The sequence below is a fragment of the Crinia signifera genome, chromosome 1, assembly GCF_055691185.1.
Source record: "Crinia signifera chromosome 1, ASM5569118v1, whole genome shotgun sequence".
In the NCBI taxonomy this organism is placed as follows: domain Eukaryota; kingdom Metazoa; phylum Chordata; class Amphibia; order Anura; family Myobatrachidae; genus Crinia; species Crinia signifera.
In genome coordinates this window covers 311733659-311756097 of record NC_139217.1, presented here as the reverse complement: position 1 = coordinate 311756097, position 22439 = coordinate 311733659, and the positions used below count along the sequence as shown (strand labels likewise).

The window sequence follows — 22439 nt, the reverse complement described above, 5'->3', positions numbered from 1 at the left end:
GTTGGATTTCCCAAGTAATTAATGCTCTCATTTAAACCAGGCAAAGAGCGTTGTATCCATATTTAAAAACACTTAGGTTTATAATTGATGGTAACAACCTCACTGGCGTTCTATATATGCTGATATTAAAAAAAAAAAATCCAAGAGCTAATCATGTTATGCTTATTATACATAAGTCTGCTCTGCGCAATGATCTTCCTATCATTTAAAAGCGCATAAACTATAGGCCACACACCACATTTCCTGTGAGCTTATGGTTAAGTGTAATAGATGTACTGTATGTGTCCTTCAGAGCACTACATCACCACTATTTGGCACAGCATTTAAAGAGTGTATATGCAATTACTTGAATGGACTATAAAAAGGGTACATGCACATTGGTGGGTAATTGCATCTCTTAAAATGTAAGAGCACACACATACTATATATGTATGTATGTATATATATATATATATATATATATATATATATAAATATATATATATATATATATATATATATACTTGTGTGTATATAGTGAATTGTTATTGTGTATACTGTATAGGTATTATACAGCATAACATCACATAGATAATCAATCCATTGAAATTACACTGGTGGGAGAGAAATAGAAAAACTGTATGTAGACGTCTCTCTTTTCATCTATTTATAAGCAGCTAGTAGCATGGATGCCAGCCGCACAGCTACTCCCATAGACACATGAGCATATATTTTAGCATTATAGACCCTCACGCTGCCTGACGCTCTTGGTCCCACGTTACTTTGAGTGACAGCAGCCAGGCAGCTATTGCTCTGTCTCCCGCCCTTCCCTCTCTGCTGCCACTTGTCCACACCCCTCCTGCCTCTTGATTGGCTGGCTGTAGCACCGAGCATCCCGGGTGGAAGGCTTCCACAAAAACGACAAGAGGAGGATGACGATTGGCTGCTGCGGCTAGCAACGTCACGACACCACGTTGGGTCAGCGGCATGGCGATTGGCTCTAACGCTCAGTGCCTAGAATGGCCGGGGCGGGGCCGGGCTCTGGTTAGCTGGAGGAGTGTGAAACCGCGTGTTAATGTAACCAGTTGTGGAGAGACAAGGGCGGCCCGAGACGTCTGTGTCCCGCAAGCGGAGGATCCCGCACAGCCGTTGCCAGCTGCCAGTCTTCGCCGGAGCCCGCGTCCCGTCACAGCCAGCGCCCGTACGGTGCCGGCTACGCCGCTGTGTGCTACGCCGAGTGTTCCGGGAGAAGTTTGCACCGCCCGGCTCCGGTGCTGTGTGTCCGGGGAGGCGGAGGAGGGGCCGCCGGAGCTCAGCGCTGTTATTGTGTCTCCTCTGCCTGTTTGGTTGCCGGCGCCGGCCGCGCAGGATCTGTGTCCCATCTGCCTCGTCTCCCTGGATGTTTAAGGATCGCTCCTGGGGCTGCAGTCACCCAACCCCCACCCGTGTGCGCCCTCCCTCCCTCCGTGCATGAGTCCCCGGGGCCGCCGCTGCTGATGCCCCGTCTGCTGGCTGGCGGAGATCCGCTCTTAGCACCGGGCACACCGCCCCTGTGACCTACCTGCGCCGCATCTCCTGCCCTCGGAACTTACCCGGGAAACTTTGCTGGGGACGTCAGCCCGTTTACAGACCAGCGGGTCCCCGGGGAGCGATCGGGGTGCTGTCTCCTTGTTCTCTGCAGACAAAGGACGCCCAAGAGAGAGGAGGCGGCGGCGGCGGCAGCAGCAGGATGCTGGGCGGCTCAGCATAGTGCCCCCGGCTCCCTGTGCCCCCAGCTGTAGGGGCCCTTCTTTGCACATTGGGGCCCTCACGCTATCGCTGTCACTTGGAGTTTATCAAAGTCGACGAGAATTGAGCTGCAAAGGGCCAAAGCGGCTGCCGGGAGAGCCATGTTTCCCCAGGGCAGACACCCGGTGAGTTGTTACCCGCTGGGGTGACCGATGGAGCCCTCTTGTCATGTTGCCCTTTTCTGTGTACCCTTACGTGTGTGTATGATCTGCCTCGGGGCCGCCGCCTGGCAGGGCCCGCACTGTGTGGCATGCTCACTCCCTGCTGTGGGCACCTCGCTCTCCGGCTGTGCTGATGTCTAGCCCTGGATTCTATTGTGCAGATCAGGCCTGTAGTTGGTGTGAACCGTTCTCTCTTCCAGTCTGTGGGTTAACCTAAATCTCATGCCCACATGTCTGCCATCTGTTCTGTTCTCCAAATTGCTGAGAGGTGGGAGGGGGGGGGGGGCACTAATGTATGCCACATACTACTAATGTATGCCACATACCACCCACCAATTTCCCTCCTTGTTCATATGTTTGGAATACGCTTGGTTTTTAACTTTGATGCCATTTGTTTAATTTGGTGGTTTCTGTGTTGCTGTTTTGTGGTTGCCAATTAGCCCTGAATTCCTGTTTAGCACAAATGCCCAGGGGTTTTGTTCTTTCAGAGGATGAGGAATAAAATGAATAGGCCCTGTCCCCACGTGGGTAGAACACAGCCCCATGTCTGTCTGCTGCCCCCTAGGTAGTTTGTTTAGACGTTATGGCTTCATTCATCTAAACCCTTCTAGGCCATTGTTAAATGAGATAATTGCACAATTTAAAGCACACACTGTTCTATGGTAACGTTACAATATTAATGTGTGCAGTTTTTCTTGCAAAGTGCTTGCAATGTGTGGTTTTTCAATCAATGTCTGAGGAAGTTATAATAGTGGTGAGATTATTATATATTTATTTTTTTATAATTGAAGGAAGATATTTGAATTCACTATTGGATGTTGTGGCTGCTAATTGTGTGTTCTGCTCAAATGTATTCCTCATGTATTCATGTGATGGGTTTCTATTTGACAAGTTTATAATAATGTTTTCCAAGTATTGACTTTTTTTTTTAAATATATATATATTACTTTTTATATATAAGCATTGAAGCTTTACAATGTTGATTTATCAGGATCAATCTTCATAATACATTTACAGTAGTTATACATTCCCAAGGGTACACAGGTTATACGGCTTGTCATATATACATATTTACTCTTTGCTCGTGTAGCCTGTTCCAGAAGTCAAACTTGTCACACAACATTAATCTAATAATCTGTTCCTCCTGAGAGTCATTAGGGGGTGTGTATGCACGGTTTTATGTCACGCAGGTAAGGCCTGGTCATCTCTGTTCTGGAACTTAGTTTATGTATTTTCTTTTCCTTTTTAAAATCTGTATCTGTGAGGTCTGCAGTGGAATTGGAAACAATGTGTGTCACACCTATTCACCCAGAGAACAATATTGGCTGTGTATGTTAGTAATTTATTCATTCTGGTGCTGGATGAGTTAATAGGCATTACTGCTTTGCTTGGCAAGTCAAATGGAAACATTTCTTGGTGGCTTCTATAAGACTGTTGTGGGAATAAGACTGCAGGGTATTATGTCTGCTTTGCCTTCAGTATCTTTCAAGTGGAAGCTGTATTGAAGTTTTTTGTTTTTAATATTTAATTTCAATGCTGTCTTTTGGTCCTCCAGACGCCGCATCAGGCCGCAGGCCAGCCGTTTAAATTCACCATCCCAGAATCCTTGGACCGGATTAAGGAAGAATTTCAGTTTCTGCAAGCTCAGTATCACAGGTGAGCATTTCCAAAAAGCTAGCTGGATTCCCTCCCCCCCCCCACTGTGGTGTACAGTATGTCATTTGTACAGTTCTCTAGTCAATCCACAGTGATATGCTATCAAAGCAAAACTAACTTTTAATGTAGTCTTGGCATTGTAGGCAGTATCTTTTGAAAGTTATTTTGTGCATATCCTGAAACTTCCTAGACAAAAAATGATTTTAGGATTCATCAGCAATACTGTCTGAATGAAGCAAATACCAATATAAGTAATTTGCAAGGTATCGCATGTATGGGTGACCTTATTTGGGTTTATTTTTTCATTCTGAATCTTTCTAGCAAATGTTTCAGTAGTATGATGGAACTCAAGACCTTCCTGTTGTATTGTAGAAATTTAGGCAAACTTCATATTTGCGTTCAAGGCTATTGTGAATTCTGTGCCTTGTATTTTGTTATTGAACAACTTCTACTTTACTTCTTGTAGGTGATAATTTCTTGTTTTATATAGGCCTAATAATGACTCAGAAAAATACAGTACATGACACAATTATCACTTTCAAACATTGATTAGTGTGTACTGCGTTTTTGGACATCTCCAGCAGGTGGTGTTGCTTATCATTTTTCTTCCACATAGTTGTTTCCAGAATGGTTTGTCCCATTCAAATAAACAACCCACCCCCACCCCCACCCTCTTCTGTATGTGTGTGTCTTTTTTTTTGTTTTGTTTTTTTATACCTGCCTGAGAACTGCCAATATTTGCTTTTCATTTTGTAACAAAATCTTGAATTGAAAACACCAGATGAGTCAAAGCTGTTTGCTACTGGAGCCTGCTTAGCAGTAAGAAGGCTTTGTTTAAATAGTAAATTAGTTACCCTCTGTGAAACTGTCAGTTACACACTCGCACTAAAAAGATGAAAGCTGTAGTATGTAGGGGCACCGTTTACAATACATTCAGAGACGTAATCTCTCCTACTCATCCACCCATTCAGATGTGTCTTCGTACACCTAGCACCCATATGCCATGCGGCACAATACAATGACTCATGTGAGCCACGTGGAATGGTGTAATCACTTTAGTGACTATAACTGCACAATAATTCATTTTTAAATATGCACAAAATCACACCACAATGGAACTTTGTGTGGGATGAAAGCTACGGCCACTGCATCTTCTTATACAGCAACGGACTCATTCCTGCACAGATATAGAAGTGTTGTGAAGTGGTTCTATCACATTGTGATTTAAATGCATATTTTAGAAAATAAATGCTCATTGCAAGGCGTGTTGCAAGGGAAAATCTTAGGACCAACGGACCCACTGCTGTTAAAATAGAACCCTTCTCCACTTCGGTCTTCAAAGTTGAATATTTGCTACTATGCCCGGGCCCTCACCCTGGGCTTCCTGCTCACTGTCGGCTCTGCTATTCAGAGATGGACACTAATGCAGGTGCTTTTTATTTTTCCTCACCCACCAGAGAAACTACTATTAATTCCTGATAGTGTGCACATTTGCAGTCCATACACAAGTACTGGAAACCGTGTCCTTTTTGAGTTGATATATGCTACATAGGCTGACTGCAGCAGTAGCAACCTAGTATCCATATTTTGTTGAAGATGGCCATGACACACCTCCATTTTAACAACCACTCCCCGCTAACACAATGTTAACACCTGCAGTCACTTCCTGTCTATCATTTTGCAGAAGCATCCTTATGTGTGCAGTGTGCCGATAATCAGCTATGCCTCCATCTCAGAATGTGGCTAGCAAGGAAGGGCAATATTCTATGCGGATACTTCCGTAGCATTCATTCTTTGCTTACTTCTTCTGTCTTTGGAGTTAGAATACAAAAAACACTCATTTTTATTAAGGTTAAGAATAATAAAAGGTAACAACTGTTTTAAAGAAGTTTTCAATACTAGACAAGTCGTCATGTTTCTAAGTGTGCAAATATGGCACTAAAGGTAGCCACGGACTTGCTGAGGTTTGTTTGCGGCCTTGTCTGTGGTGTGTTGATATCATGACGTCTGTGTTTACAGGCCATTACAACTCCGGGTGCCGCACGGCGTCCCGACAGTCGGAATCCCGACAGGCATTTACCCGACGTCAGGGATACCGACTGTCAAAACAGACAGCCAGGTTCCCGACGGCCGTCGGCTATTTTCCCTCGTGGGGGTCCACGACCCCCATAGAGGGAGAATAGAATAGGTGGGCATGCAGATCCTGCATTAAGGGCCACTCGCAAAGCACATTTTGGTTTGCTAATGGACAAAACCATGTGCACTTCAGGTGAGGCAGGTGTAACGTGTAGAGCAACCAAACACCACAAATTGATATTGAGCGCTGATTGCATATTCTGTACTGCTGCTGGACCTGAAGGGGGATTACCAAACCCCTTAAGTTCAAAAGAGCAAAAAGAAAAGATAGAAACAGCGCTGTACCGAATATATAAAATACATTAAACACATTATTATGGCTAATATAGACAAACAAGACACACAAACACAGAACACAAGAACTCTACCTCAATACTGGTGCTGGTTAGTTTTATGGTTAGGCATGCAATTGCGGACTTTTGCTCATAAACAGAGCCAGTTAGCAGGATTAGTATCTGAGTTCAAGTCCACACAAATATGTGCACATTTATTGTGGTATGCTTATTGTAATCCAGGGGTCATGTGAGCGGCTTGCAGACAGCGGGGAATTTCTCCGACCGTTAGCACTCGTCATATCCGAGAATGATTCGTCAGCTAGATGGTTTGGGCAGCCTTAGTGTCCCCTCAACGCGTTTCTCCGCCTTAGCGTCCCTCATCGGCTTCCTCAGGAGAAGTACTTATGACCGAGTGCTAATGGTTAGAGAAATTCGCCGCTGTCTGCAAGCCGCTCAAATGACCCCTGGATTACAATAAGTATACCACAATAAATGTGCACATATTTGTGGGGACTTGAACTCAGATACTAATCCTGCTAACTGGCTCTGTTTATGAGCAAAAGTCCGCAATTGCATGCCTAACCATAAAACTAACCAGCACTAGTATTGAGGGGGAGTTCTTGTGTTCTGTGTTTGTGTGTCTTGTTTGTCTATATTGGCCATAATAATGTGTTTAATGTATTTTATATAATTTTTATACAGCGCTGTTCCTATCTTTTCTTTTTGGTAACGTGTAGAGTTAGATTTGGGTGAGTTTTTTTGGTTCTGCGCAGGTTAAACACGAACTGCATTTATTTTTACACTGCAATATAGATGTTAGTTTGAAGTACAAACCCCACGACAATCGCACTTTCTCTGCACAGGTTACATCCGTCCCACCTGCAGTGCACATGATTTTGTCCATTAGCAAACCAAATGTGCTTTGCAAGTGACCCTGAATTGGTGCGTTGCATTGGAGTGGTTTAACCTGGGAGCTGCGTTTCCTGGCTAGACAGGATGCAGTTTCCGCACTGTAACAGTGACTAACCCTGATACTAGTTAACGCAGATTTCCGAGGATGGTGCAAGAAGAAATCCTCTAGTTGCAGGTTTTCCTTGCAAGCAATCCAGTAGTTCCAAGCCCTTGAAACTGAAAGGGCGCTAAATCCCTCTGATGAGAATTAAAACCCCACCCACCACAAGATTACTGCGTTCATTCACCTCAAGCTTGCATTAAACCTCATTTTCATAAAAAAAGAGAAATATTAGCCCCCATGTATATATTTCGCAAGACCTATTTCCCTAATTATAAATATGCAGAGCTGGCTTTATTCCCATTATTACACAATAATTCAAGGTCATCTGTGGTACTTTGAAAGCAACCCTTTCAGCTATAAAACTGTTCTGTTCATGTTACCGTAACTGTATCCTGTCACTTGTGGTCATTATGGAACACTGCATGTCACAAGACTGCACCTTAACAGGAGTGACTTCACTAGCCTCTTCAAGAGCCCTCCCACATGTTAACATTGCGATTGTGTACTTAAGCTGCCTTCCTAGTTTGCTCTCTTGTGTACCTTATCAGTAGTAATGGGCACATGAGAAATAATTTAAGAACCCTTGTTTGCTCTGTCTACATCTTTTAGATTTCAGGCTTCAGAAAAAAAAAACTTTTGTTTCCCTTCACAACTGTGTGGCTAAGGGCCATAAAAACAAGCAATACTTGTCTTAATTACAACACTTGTGTTTTTCAGCCTTAAGTTGGAATGTGAAAAACTGTCAAGTGAAAAAACAGAGATGCAGAGGCATTACGTTATGGTATGTACTACTTAATTCCCCCCCCCCCCTTTTTTTATACTGTATTGCTGCGTGTACTTTGTTTTCATAACACTCATTTATTTTCCTTGCAGTATTATGAGATGTCTTATGGACTGAACATTGAAATGCACAAACAGGTAGGTTTAAGGAGACTTTTTTTTTTTTTTACTTTTGTTATTTGGATACATTTAAGAAATGTGGTTGCAGAAGCAAGGGAGAGATGTACTTTAGACTTTGTAAGTGATATGGTGGAGAGGGATAAAGGACTTAATTCAGACTGGATATAAAATCACATTTTCTCAAATGGATAAAACCATAACAACTACAGATGGGTCAAATTTAACATGAGTTAGATCTGGATGAGGTGCGTTTTAAACTGAAATCTAAAGTGCAGTGTAATAATAAAGCAGCCAGTATTTGCCCTGCACAGACACAAAAGAACCCACCCACAAATCAAACTCTCTAACACAGTGGTGCTCAAACTGTGGGTCATGACTCCATGTTGCTGACCATCATGCTGATGACTTTTCTGATCTCAGTCAACAGAAAAATCTATTGAATTGTCTGTTATTTTAGACTCCTCCCATCATTTTGTGCCTCCACAATGCTGCCATGTACAGATGCAGCCCCTGTCATCTTGGCAGGGGCTGGCAATTTTATTGCCAGCTCTCGCCGGTGGACATCCTCTGCCCCAGGGTGCTGCTGACCAGCCGCCGAGAGACTGGGACTCAATTAAACTGGAATGCGCGTGCATCTCACACGCAAGCGCATCCCAGTTTAATTGAGTCCCTGTCTGACGGCGCTTGTCTGTATGTATAAGGCCAGCTCCATCTGTATGTGCTGTCTGCTGACCTGTGATGACCTCCTGCAGTCACTTGCTGGGGTCCTGTAATTATTTTTATTATTTGATGGGGTCCCAGAGCAATATAGTTTGAGAACCCCCACTCTAACAGATTGCATTTGCCCCACCTGCAGCACAACATGGTTTTATCAATTTGAGACCAAATGTGCTGGATTAGGCCCAACTTTCCAACCAGCTCCTAGCATTGATTTTTTTTTTTCTAACAGTCTGTAACATGGCACTTAAATGATGATTGGATGGTACTTTATTCCTCCCCTCTTTATCACTTTTCAAAGCTTAATACATTTTTTATCCTAACAGACAACTGCATATATCTCTTGAATGTGTGGAGAAAAAGGATTCAGTGAGGTTATTTGTAATATGCAGATTAAAATAACAAAAGAACATTAGTCCCTTTGTTTTATAGTGTACAAAACTTTTTTAATCTGTATGAAATCTCGTTCTACTGTAAGACAAACAGAATTTCTATTGGTCGCCTTACAGTCCTTTTGACAAAAGTGTGTTGCTTGCTACAAAAAGTGCGTTATTGTAACTGGTGTATAGCCAATATTTACAAAATTGATTACTTTTAGTTTGGGGGGGAACTATTTGTAAGTTGTAAGTTCTTGATGACTTATATTGTGGACTTTTTGAAAAGGAGATTGTAAACTGATTATCACACTTCTGGTATTTACTTGCAAGAGTTCTGGCTATTTCAGTTTGATGACTCAACTTATTGGTCTTCAGAAACTATCTGTGGTATCAAGTGCATCTTACTGTTAATTTGTGGAAAACTCTGCACACAAATGTTAAAAATAAGTAGTTGGTATTGAAAACTTAAGGTTGAGCCGTGGTCTGTGTGTTCCCATAAAATCTTCACTTATGACCATGTTAATGGTGAATAATAAGTGTATTGAACTGGAACAAGGCACGAAGGGCCTCCGTAAGAGAAGAGAAACTAAATGATTGCTCAACCCAAAGGACCCTCAATTGAGCTTTTATTGTCTGCCAAAGAAAGCCTTAATGGCAGGGTGTGCGTATTCAGCAAATATGCTGACGTGCTCTTTTTCATCAAGATGATGGTACAATAAGTCTTTAAGAAATCGATTGCCTCTTAAAAAAGATTATCATTAGATGAAGTTGCACAGTTGGACACATTTCAAAGTGTAACAATACACTTCTTGCTTGATGTATATGTGCTATTCCGTCTAAAATTCTTGTTTCATTAAATTAAAGAGCATGGCTGACCGATCAGGGCGCAGCAGAGGAATTGATTAGTTCAGGCTTCAGGCCTCGAATAATTTCAAAGACCTTTAGCAAGCAATTGTTAGGAGCTGAAATTCAGTGGGAATTTTCTTAGTACATGTGTGGCAGTAAAATAGACATTAGCATTCACATGCCTGCTGGAAGTGTTTCCAAGAAAGGACTTGTGTGTTGTCACCGATCACGTGGGTCATTGAAGAAATAATTGGTGGTCTTGTGCAGTCTTTCCTCCTGTACACATTGTGCAACACATGACTCTGTGTACTTCATACACTAATTTAAATATTCAACGCATTTGTATGCACAGCGAGATGTTTACATTGCACACCACATCTTTAAAAGTTATTCTTGCCACTAATGGCTGGGGTGTGTTTTTTTTTTTTTTTCTTACCTCTACCCTTCCAAAAATGAAAAAAGAAACAAACAAACGGAATGTTTTTTCTTGGGTTTTAGCCATTAATAATTCTAAGGAGACATTTGGTAGCTAGTAATCATAATTCTTATTAAAAACTGGTGACATGTAGACCCCAGGGTGCAGGCAGGCTCAAATTGATGCTTTTTGCTGACGGATCACCAGCATGGCCTAAGTGCTCATTATGTTGTAGAGAGGGCCTTTGGAGCGCTCATTACGTTTGACAGGAATTCTCTCTAGGGGGAAACTGGGCATTAGCTAGACTCCTGACAGGCTGAAATTATTCCTGCTTTATGGCTTATAACCAAATGGTAGCAAGGAATCATCTAGGGACACAAAAATGTCATTTCTGACAACATCTTTGTTACTGGGAGTTAGGAAGAGGGGGTGGGTGGAATTCCATAGAAGCAGCTTTAACGTTCTTGAGGCCTGTCTGATGTGTGGATGCCGCACATACACTTTGTGAAACACTTTGCAGCACTGTCTGCCTAATCTTGCATAATTCACAGCTAACGATATGTAGGATAAATGTGTGAATTTTTTTTTTTTTTTTTCTGTTTTTCTTACCGGTCTGGAATTTCATGTGTAATACAGGTGCATGATGTGGTATGACATGTACGTTTCTCTCCCCTCCCCACTCCCTCCTTCCCTGCAGCACTATAGAGTGATTGTAACTTCACCATCTGTAATTATCTTGAAACAGGAGCTTTATTGTAGATCTCTCTCCCCTCCCCCCTCCCCTGTGGCAAATAGCCTTAGGGAGATTAATCATCGCTGACCCCATTGAGAAGACCGTAAAATTGTCCATAGTAACAGTACTCCCCATTGTGACAGTTTGGGTGTTTGTTTCTATGGGTGAATTGAAATAATCTTTATGACCTGGCCTGCAGTGAAAGTCTTGCAATGTTAACCCTCCAGCCACCTGTTGATATTTTGTTTCCTGCTGTACAAAATGACTAGTGATAAGTAACTTAATACATTTATAATGTGCAGGATTTTAAGATCAAAGGAACCCACTTTAGTCTTAAGGTGCCCACACACTGTGCAATAGTTGGATGCTTTTGAACTGTTTAGTGCAAAAACGCATCACATGCAGTTCACATCGTGCCACGTCTTTTTGCTAGCGATGCACGCTCCTACATATCGCAAGTCAAAAAAGTATGTTCATGCAGTTCATTTTGTACTAGATCGCATCTAGTTCAAATCGCACGCTGTTTTTGAGTGTATCTCATGCGATTAATAGTAGATGCGAGCTTGTTCAAAATGCATTGAGCACACGTGTGATGGAATGCGGTCAATAGGTCGACCGCTATTGGTCAACAAACCATGAGGACGACCAGGTCAAAATGTCCAAAAAAACAGAGTTCTTTTACACACCTTACTATGCAATTAGACATAGAGTGAGATTATAATAGTGCGCTAGGCACGGTGCCCGAAGCATAGAGAGCAAATTGTTCATGTTGACATAGACGCCAAAAAACTAATACTAATGTCGACTTATCCATGTTGATGAATTGCTTGTCAACATTTTGAGCATGTCAACCTCATGCATGTCAGTCTTTTGCCAGTTGACCTATTGACTGTTGACCCTATGACCCATACCCTGTTTGACAACGAGCAAGGTAGAGACCCCAATAAAGTGCTCTTGTTGGGTAGGGGAAATGCATGTATAACTGGATCACTTTTAAATGTAGCGTAAAATGCACGAGTGTCCAGTCTGTTGCAAGCCTGATCGTTACAGTTTACTACAATTTTTGGGAGGCTTTTTATAGCTGTTCTCTATTTCAGAAATTAAAAAAGTGAGCTATGGGTTTATTGATAAATACAGGCACAATATGGAAGAAATGCATTAGATGGTAGGCCATTGGGATTTTCAGTTAATGGATTAAAGAAAACAAGCCAGTTGCCAATACTGCTTCTTTAGCAGTTTGCAAGGTCAGTGATAATATGGATTTTTAAATTAGAATGACCGACCCATTCATTATATTTGCTGGATCATTTACTTGATGGATATAAAGAAGTTAAATAATTATTATTATTTTTTTTTTTGTTTCTATATTTTTTTGTTACTTGGTCTGCTGCATTATAGAGCGCACTATTTCTGGGAGATTACTGTTTGTACTTGGCTTGGAATAATCATTCAGTATATGTACTTATTTAGTTACGGCACATGTTTCTGTGCATATATATTTTTTTCAATTCATAGACGATACAGAAAACCTGAAGAATTGGTCATTGCTGAGAGGCATTAGTGCTAACCACTTCTTAACCGTGTCTGTCTGTTTTAGAACAGCATTGATTCTTTTGGAATCTGCACTTTTTATTGAAAGTTAATGTTTCACTGCACTTTTGTTTTAAAAATGTTTTTACTGGCCTCTTATTGAGAAGTATTGTCTGGCCACTGTAAGTGAAACTCAGTAATTGTACTGAGTGCTTTTATTTTTTTATTTGGTTCAAATGCATATAGGCCAGGCCTGGTCAAACAGTGGTTCTCTCCATCCCAGCATACCCTACTCGATAGGTGTCCTTATTTGGCTGTAAATTAGTCTAAATGAAGTGAAGATGATGCTTGCAGGATGCCTTGCTTGTCTGTCTGTCATAGTTTTTTTTATTCTTCTATATATTTTAAAGAATTCATGTGACCTTTTTATAACAGTTTTTAAAGTATTAAGCAGATTATTTCTAGGAACAGTAATTCTGTAGATGTAATAGATACTGAACAATGTTTAATTGATAACTATAATGTATGCCGGGAGCTGGTCCAAAGCAAATTAGGATTCAGCGCTTTGTTCTGGTTGAAGGATCATTTGTCGCCTACTTCAGCTGAAACCTAGTGACAATAATGCCTTCTTTTAGTTCCTCTAATTCACTTTTGGGGTCTCATTGGTCAGCACTCGGTATTTGCTATGCTTAAGTCAAGCACTTGAACCACTGTTAGCATATTTTAGCCTATATTTGTGCTTGGTCTGAGTGAAAAAACTTCAGTAGCTGGTAGTAAAGCTGCATTAACATAAGTACAGGTGGCAAAAAATAAAGTTAAATCTAAATATAAATTAAGTGTGCACCCCCTGGTTTGTTGGTTTAGTTGTATTTTTTTGGGGCTAGCAATAGATTCTTACCCAGTAAGAACAGTGTAATGCCTCACAGATTTGTTAGACACTCCAGTTATCTTGTTTCAAACTACAGTTGAAAGTTCTGACATGCTGAAGATGTAAAAGAGCGAAGCTCTTGAGATTTTGACAAGGGTCTTATACTGCCAATTGGCTTTATGTCAGCATCACTTACAGCTGCAAGCGAGCTGGACAGCTATTACCATGTGTGCTCTGGGAGTGTTTTTTTTTTTTTTTTTCCTCTGTACACTATGGGGGTTATTCTGATTCACTCGGAAAGGCACAATCACTCTAATGGACAAAACCATATGCACTGCAGGTGGGGCTGATGTAACATGTGCAGAGTTCAATTTTGGGTGGGGGGCTCTACTTCAAACTGATATCTATATTGCGGTATAAAAATAAAGCAGCCAGTATTTACTCAGCACAGAAACAATAAAACATCCAAATCTAACTCTCTGCACATGTTACATCAGCCCCACCTGCAGTGCATATGGTTTTGTCCATTAGAGAGTGATTGTGCCTTTCTGAGTGAATCATAATGACCCTGTGGATGGATGGATGGATGGGGATAGGTGCAGCAGCACTTGCGGTCTTAAAGCAGTAAAACCACTCGGGGTATTTTGAATTTCAACATTTCTGTTTATTATAACTTTCATCTGGAATCGCACATATTTCTTAACAAAGGTTACAATAAACCAAAACATTGAAATTCAAAATACCCTGAGTGGTCTTACTGTTTTAAGACCGTGATTGCCGCCGCACCTATCATCCTCCTCATATTAAAAAATGTATACAATATACCCTAAACTTGAGGTTTCTGTCCTCCCTGAGCTGGAGACTTCTGTAATTCATTTTGAAAGTATATCCGCATGCCGGGTTGACCATGTTATGGTTTACCACCCTTAGTTAGACATGGAAAGATAGTTGCGGCTGTAATGCTGATCGGGACTTTATACGGATTTTTGAGGGCTGGTCCACTTGGATTATTCTTTAAGTGGACACTGAATTAGAATACAATAGTGTGCTGTGCATAGTGAGGCACAGTGCCTGTAGCATGACGAGCGGACACTGTACACCTATACAGTGTCCTCGGGCACCCCTGTGACATTCAGCACCAAAAAATCCTGAAAGTCCCGTCAACCATGTGTCCATGGTCCCGCCGATCAGCCGCCAGTGTCTAACTAGTGTTAGGGTTTTTTTGACCCGACAGTCGACTTGGACACAGTTTGCAGTGCACCGCATTCCCTCGCTATGCTTCGGGCACGGTGCCTCGCTACGCTCGGCACACTTTTATTCTCCCACCACGCCCTAGTGGATGATAGGTCATGACATACCGCCTATCGGCACATGTCCGCTAAAAAAACTGTGAAAAACCCCATGTCGACCTAGCGCATTTTGATCTAATGCTTGTGTCGACCTAGATCCGTATCCCCCGCTGACTGTCTTTATACGTCTAACTAAGCCGGGTCAACTAATGGTGGTTGAACATACCATGGTCGTTCTAAACACCAGTCAAACTCCCCAATACAGATGGAGCCACCCTCATCTAGACTTCTCTGGGTAGCCATGGCCTATTGTTCTCTGCTGCAATACAATGCGTAGAACAATACAGTAGGGGTTTAGCAGAGTAATCTTATTACTCACTTAATCCTAAACTCCATCTGTATATAGATTGCTTCAAATAATTGCAAAATGTGACACTTTGTTTTGGTTGCTAAAAGTCAAGTGTGGTTGAGTTTTATATAGGCCATACATCTACAGATCGATTGTCAGATTGGGCTGGTTGGAACAAAAATCTGGTAATGGATGAGAGCAAATGACAGTTGACCATTTGCTTTGAAATGCTGGAAAACTGCCCAAAACTGTCAAAATGTATTACCAGGTTTTTGTTCCAACCAGCCCAATCTGACAATCGATCTATAGATGTATGGCCAGTTTTAGATTATATATACTAATAATAATTTCAGACCTTCAGCATTGTAGTTGGGCTGACTTTTTTACCTAACTGAAAATCAGTACATAAAATGAAAGACACAAATCTATGTATAGAGGGCTCAATTTGGAAAGATAATCCTTCTCTGTCCCAAATGCTCTTTGAAAACCATCCTCTGCAGTTTATCATATCCCAGTTAATATGGCAGTAAAGAGGAGATGAATGTGGCTACTTTCCTAAGCCTTTTACTCAGGAGACCTGTAAATTTGATTGGCTGCTACAATTCTTGCAGAATCATTCGATTTTGTGAGCAATAGAGAGATAAGATATCCAATTACCCAAATGATTTGCAGGGTTAGCCAACGTTGTCATGGAGACGTGAGTTGGAACAAATTAAATTTTGAGCAATAAAATAATTTTAAAGCTCATTTGGGATCAGAGAAATTTGGCAGTGGCATATACCTGAATTGATTCTTAGCTTGACATGCTGTTTGACATTGATATACTATAGGGACTCTGGCTTCCAAATCAATCAGATTTTTTCTTTAATGCATTGTTCATGACAAATTTATTATTGCACTTTTATTTCATAGACTTTCATTTGGCTGTTTTCCTGACTTTTTTTTTTTTTTTTCTTTTTGGATTGTGAATAAAATGAATATAAAAAAGATATATATTTATAGAAGTACGTCTATATAGGGTTCCCACTTAAAAACTCTTAAAATGCTGTCTCATATTTCAGCAGGCTTGGTATTAACTGAATTACTTGAAATGGGGGAGAGTCTGCATTGCTGTGTTTTTGTGTGGTTTCTTCTTAACCAATCAATTAATGGATTCCTGGTTTACATAATGAGTGGCAAGCATTTAAGAGCGGCATGGATTTAAAAAGGAAAAATGCTCATCACTGAGAGCATACCCCCCTTTCCATATGTCTGCTGTTAGACAGATGGAGATGAAAATTGCTCTGAGGTCAATAAGCCATTTGCTGCCTTCGATTTTTCTCTCATCCGCCACACAGATTATCTCAAATGATTCAGTAATGACAAAAAGTGCAACATTGACCTTTATTCCTTTGTGGTTTACAATGTTGCATGGTATAAGTGGCAGGAAGTCCATTTTTCTGTCTAGAAGGACTTTTGAGTTATTGAGCTGGGCCTTTTAACCCTATTCCAGTAACACAATACATGTAGCGACTTATGATTTTGTGAAAACTATTAACATTTGTGTAAAATGATGTACAAGGTATTTGTGTTACACTAATATGGCTTGATATTACGTAGTGTTGCAACTTCCGCTGTATCAAATCACGAAAACTAACCTTTTTAAAGCTTTGTTTGGCGTTTTCATTTGTAAGCGCTAAAAGTTGTTTCTATAATGTTTTATTTTTTTTGTTGGGTTAGCGTGCTATTATCGGCTTTTAGTTTTACTTGCAGTATTTGCTGATAAAGGCCCATCTTCATATATTCTTACATTCTAAAATTATATGTAGACTTTATAGTCTGTCTGGGCCATGTAATAGGCGGCCCAGAGCTGCAAGTGGACCTTTGAGCAATTCAATTAGGCTCCTGTTATGTCATTTTTGCTATAGCTATTTTGTTTTGTCTTAAAAATGCATACCAGAGAATAATATATTTGCAGAACTTCTGACCCCTTAAATGTCATGTTGCCTATCCCTACCCTATATCCATGTCACTTATGTGAGTGTTGGAGATGCTATTTCCATGATTTAAGTGTACTGATAGGCATAAATATCCGGAAGATGAAGACCATTTCCTGAGTAATGCCCCATACCCATACGGGGCGAGTTGAGTGTCAGTGCTGAGCGATCGGTCATGCCCATGTTCTCTTCCCCCGAGAACATGGCATGATAGGTTGCTTGGCACACATCACTGGTGACTATATATTTCAATCCTGCTTGAAATATCTAGTTTGGTGATAGCGATGCTGGGGCCATGCAAGCAAATAGCTTAGTGGGTGCTCAACTAACATATAAGTACCAAAACTAAATAAATAAGTGATCATGCAGATCATGATAGATATATCATACAGTGGGCGGGATGTATTAACATACATCTTCGCCCCTCGCCACGCCTCTGCCACAATGCCAGTGCATATGTACTAACCTATTCAGCTGGCATCGCGGTGCAGTGACTGAGGCCCCCCGCGATACCTGTAATGTGTTTTGCGGGGTGGTCTCCATCACTCCTGGGCTCTGAGGCATCCCCGGCATCTCCTCCTCCCCCTTGCAGCTGGAAGGACATTCCCAGAGGTGACATGCTGCTGGGGGAGAAGGAGCTGCACGGAGGACAGGGGAAGGGGGTGCGTGCAGCTGGCGGCGATAGAAGCCCATAGGCTTCTATAGGGTATCGCCACCCAAAGATGGCGATACCCTGCCCGCCGAAGATTGTGCGGCTGGGTCTTAGTAAATTTTAAAAATGCGGTAAACCAGTGGTTTTACTGCATTTTCTTCATAGTACATCCCACCCAGTGACATGTTTAGTTCAACTTATATACTGGCAACATTATTTGTAGCTATAACAGCTGTTATTATACAGTTAGTGTTAATCTTGGTTACATTGTTTGCATTACTATCCTGTATTTATGATTTCAAAGTAACTCCATCTTTTATTGGGCATCCCTAGATTAAGCTTTTAAATTGTCTAATTTGTTTCCTACAATACACTTTCAATCATTAAATAAGTTTGAAGCCAGTGTAGACCCTGCCCATGGAACTAGACGTGAAATAGTTGCTCTCCCTTGCACATTGCTAATAAAACCAAAGTTTAAAGATCTCCTACATTAATTGAATGACAGAAGTTGAACATGATTTATCTTAAGTATCTGTAAATGACAGAAGCAAGCGATTGCATTGTTTTTTTGTCAGTGTACTAAATGTTCATACAGGAGTTAAATTAAAAGTTAAGCACACAAGCTAAGCAATAGGTAGATCATTTCATCCATTGTTTGCCAAGAGCTGCATCCAAAAATACCATATAGGCTTGCCTGAAGCTACCTGCTTCCATTTCAGAATACAGTAAAGGTTCTTCCTGTTTAAATGTTAATGATCCTTAAGATAGGAGGGCAGCTCTTGAACAGAGGACACTGCTTAAAGCTTGTCTTCTGAAAATAAACTCAAGCCATCCTTCAGTTAGCGGCGACCAATGACTGAAGTTGTGTTGCCGCTCTTTGATAGGCTGTACACTTGAGCTTGCTATTAAAAATGAACAGACTCGAGAGACTCGGCATTAAGAACATAAACAATTAAGAGCTCTTGAGATGTTCTAAGAGCTGCCATACAGATTCAAGAGCTTTGCCTGTCATTGTAGGATGTGGTTTATGGTGCCAAAGAAGTTGGACACTTATTACTGTTCTGTCTGCCAGAGCTGCTTTAAGCAGAAGGATTTGGTTTTATTTCTGCTTATCTTGATTTGCAGGGCTGTATATGCACATTTCTTTTGTGCGCTGACCACAAACCACTTTGAATGCAACAAGGAAATACATAATTATTGATGTCCTTGAACTACTTGGGGGATTTTTACATTGATCACATGAGGACATATTTCAAATAAATCTAAAAGCTTATGGGGAATATTTCTATTTCCCTCTGTCATGACTACTGTATACACCTTTTTGTATAGGCTTCTAGAACGTGTTCAGTCTGTTAACATGACCTGCTTGCAATTGGCTACATAACTTTGTCCAAGTATAAAATACTGATATGCTACTGCTCATCGGATATTAACATTGTAATGGTGCCCATACACTAGTAAGATTTCTCTTCAGATCTGGCTGGTTGGAACAAAAACATGGTTATGGATGAGTAACAGTTTGTCAGTTTTCCAGCATTTTCAAGCAAATGGTCAACTGTCATTTGCTCTCATCCATAACCATGTTTTTGTTCCAACCAGACAGATCTGCAGATAAATCTGCGTGTGTATGGCCACCTTAAGTCTTTGTTTATAAATCTTGAATGCTAAAGTGGAAGCGTAGCCTATAGCAAACAAAACGTTTTTGCATATAAATATATATATTTATTTCAGTGTATTTGTCCTATATTGTTCATCCTGAACGATATCACCTGTACCACTAATATCAATGTTACCCAGCTTCAGTTCATATGCCTCCTAAATGACTATTTGCACTGTGTTCAGTGGGCATGGATTAGCTAGTCCATCCATCAAAGTAATCTATGCATTGTGTGATCTTCTGTTTTTATGTAGCAATTTGTTTACATGACTTTTTTTGATTTCTTTTTTTTTTCTTCTCCTCCTGTTACAGACTGAAATTGCCAAGAGACTAAACACAATTTGTGCACAAGTCATCCCATTTCTTTCTCAGGAAGTAAGTAAAAAACTGGCTAGTAACGTGAAATTATGCTACTCCTGTTTGCAAATTTCCTGGCTTTACAATGTTAATTTTATTGCTGTGAAGAACATCTATTCGCGTTATCATGAAGCACACTGCTATTTTAGTTAATGTATTGCAGGGCAATTTCCAAGAATGTCAGTTACTTGCTTAATTTACAAGCTCAAATACTAAATATTAAATAAAAAAAACATTAATTTCCAAAAATACTGTGTACCTATCCCTAACTTCCTAAATGATGGTAGATATAAAACACAAATAGATATGAAAGGACCAATTGGGGTACTCACAAACATGTAAAAGTTCATACAACATTTTGACGTGATGTAACAGAGAGGGAGTCTGGTGTGCCTTTTGCAATGAGACCCTAATTTTAAATGTTCACTGATTTCGGAATTCAAAAATGTCAAGTGTAGTATTTTATTTGGAGCACCTTGCATGTCAGACTTAATAATAGTATATATATATATATATATATATATATATATATATATATATATATATATATATATATATATATATATATATATATATATATATATATATATATATATATATATATATATTTTAAACTAGTGAACCTTTAAATACAAACTGGTCCTAATTCAGCAAGAATTGTGGGTACTTATGTATTAGCTGGACTCCCATGTTAAATGCACCCCATTTTTTCATACCCTTACTATCCAACTACGCATGGTGTTGATTTTATATAGTGTGGCGAGCCACCGTGCCCGAAGCGTGGCGAGCGGACACGGTCTCATAAGAAAACCGGGAGTCCAGATATTACATAAGTACCAAATTGTGGTTTAGCTAATACTACAAAAATGTAAACTCCCAGTTTTACCATGTGGGGCTGGGGAGTTAAAGTGTGAGTGTTCACTGGATGGTAAAGTGCTCACATATTAACAGTAAGGTCCAGACTGTGCCCACAAAATGCTGATGTGAAGCCCCCTGCAACGGTCCATCACTAACCGCCCTTACACTTTCATTGCTCGCGCATACACAATCTAATGGGATTGGCAGTTTCCACACTTCATCATGTGAAGCTGAAACGGGCACCTGTATCCCATAAAACATCACAAGAAACTGACATTTTTGTGATTTAAAACTAAAATTATCTGCAGCAAATTTTGTTTTTGTCCTCTGATTTTGAATATTTTTTTTTTTTTATTTATTTTTAGATCATGTATTAAAAAAGAAATGTATTTCTTCCCAAGTCGTAATTTAATCTGGTATAGCTCAGACAATGTATAGGTCAACTGTCATTAGGTCGACATGCACAGTTTTTTTTTTAATTTTTTTTTGTCAATGTTGACACCTGAGCACATGGACCCCCAATTAGTGGACTGTGTCCCCTCTCATGCTTTGGGCCAGGTGCTTAGCATGCTAAACTGTTCCCAATTGCAGTCCACGGCATTGTAGAAATCTTTGAAAAAGTTGTATTTTTATCTTTGCTTGTTGTCCTTGTGTATGTCAACCTTTTGGTGTTGGCCTATTGTCTGTCAGCCATCTGGATACCATCCAAATGAGCTGAAATCTGGAGTGAGGGTTTTAGTAAAAATGTTTTTTTTTTTTTTTTTTTTGTGGGGTTGTTTAATTTCACACCTCACCTTACTGGTTGCTATTGGTGCCATAAAAGATGTTTTTGTATTTCTTGCTCTAGGATGGTCTAAACAGACATATGTGCTGTTAGACAATTATTCAGGATACATAATTGGTTAAATGTACAGAGCATTTTCTAAATACACTGTTCTTTAAATCTATGTTATTTCATATGTATTTTGGAGAACCATTTTACTCTAGCTGGGAGCAATAAGAATACCTTCTGAATAAAGACGTTTTTATCTCTGTTTTATGAAGGCCAGCTCCTAAAAGGATGGTTTAGCACCTTTTAGCCCACATTGCATAAACATTGTGGGCTGCTAAGTTGTGAAAATAAATAAAAATATATATATAATTTTTTTTTTTTTTGTTGCGCCTTCTTTAATTGTTCCTAAAGCTGGCCACACGCTAGTGCGATTTGGCCTCTTTCTCTGATCAGGTAGAAAATTTGGATGAAGAGGTCAGATCGTATGTGTTTGACATTAGATCTGATCCGATGTGCAGTTCCGTGCGAATCGGATCAGTCAAAAATCGGACCTGCTTGCAAGTCCGAATTCCAACACTAGCGGCCTCCCAGCAGCTGGGAATGGGATCGAATGTGATTTTGCTGCCCGGGAAGGTCCCAGGCAGCTGAAAAGGGATCTGCTGTGACTTCTCTCCTTGAAAAGGTTGCAGTAATGTATGGTGGCCATTTTGCGTTCTACCAGTATGACTCCTTAATTAAAACAGCTGCTTGCTAGCTTTTTTTGTCTATCCTCTTATTTTTATGGTCTGACAGGAAAGCTACAAATTTCCTGAAAAGTCATATTTTATAAACTAGTTTCTGAAAGTATCGTTGGACAACCCCTTCTAAGAAAAAAAAACTGCCCATCCCCCATATACCAGGACACCTTGTTGATGCTGGAAGTAGGCTAGAATGTTTGTTGTGGTGTAGGTTAGATTACATTTTATTCTTTGAATGTCAAGTGTGGTTTAATCAGTGACATAAAATAGACTGTAGTTACTGAAATTTTAAAATACTCTATCTAGTTGGGGGTAGTAGTTACTAATATAGTAAAGTAGTGGACACTAGCAGACATCGGAATGCTTTACATCCAGTAATAGTAGGGAGGATGGGAT

At 40.3% G+C, this 22439-nt stretch overlaps 1 protein-coding gene across 9 annotated transcripts in view; it reads left to right on the top strand.

Moving 5' to 3' along the window:
- Positions 1 to 1001: 1001 nt before the first annotated feature.
- The window catches only part of TLE1 (TLE family member 1, transcriptional corepressor), a 57249-nt gene continuing 35811 nt past the window's right edge, over positions 1002 to 22439 (top strand). For 5 of the 9 annotated variants that reach the window (XM_083186177.1, XM_083186176.1, XM_083186172.1 and 2 more), the window contains exons 1-5: positions 1003 to 1892; positions 3484 to 3584; positions 7728 to 7791; positions 7884 to 7928; positions 19632 to 19694. In XM_083186177.1, the coding sequence (XP_083042303.1) occupies positions 1869 to 1892; positions 3484 to 3584; positions 7728 to 7791; positions 7884 to 7928; positions 19632 to 19694 (297 nt within the window). In that variant the 5' untranslated portion in view covers positions 1003 to 1868. Of the gene's footprint in view, positions 1893 to 3483; positions 3585 to 7727; positions 7792 to 7883; positions 7929 to 19631; positions 19695 to 22439 lie in introns of all 9 variants that reach the window. The other 4 variants (XM_083186169.1, XM_083186168.1, XM_083186175.1 and 1 more) reach the window with 2 other exon arrangements.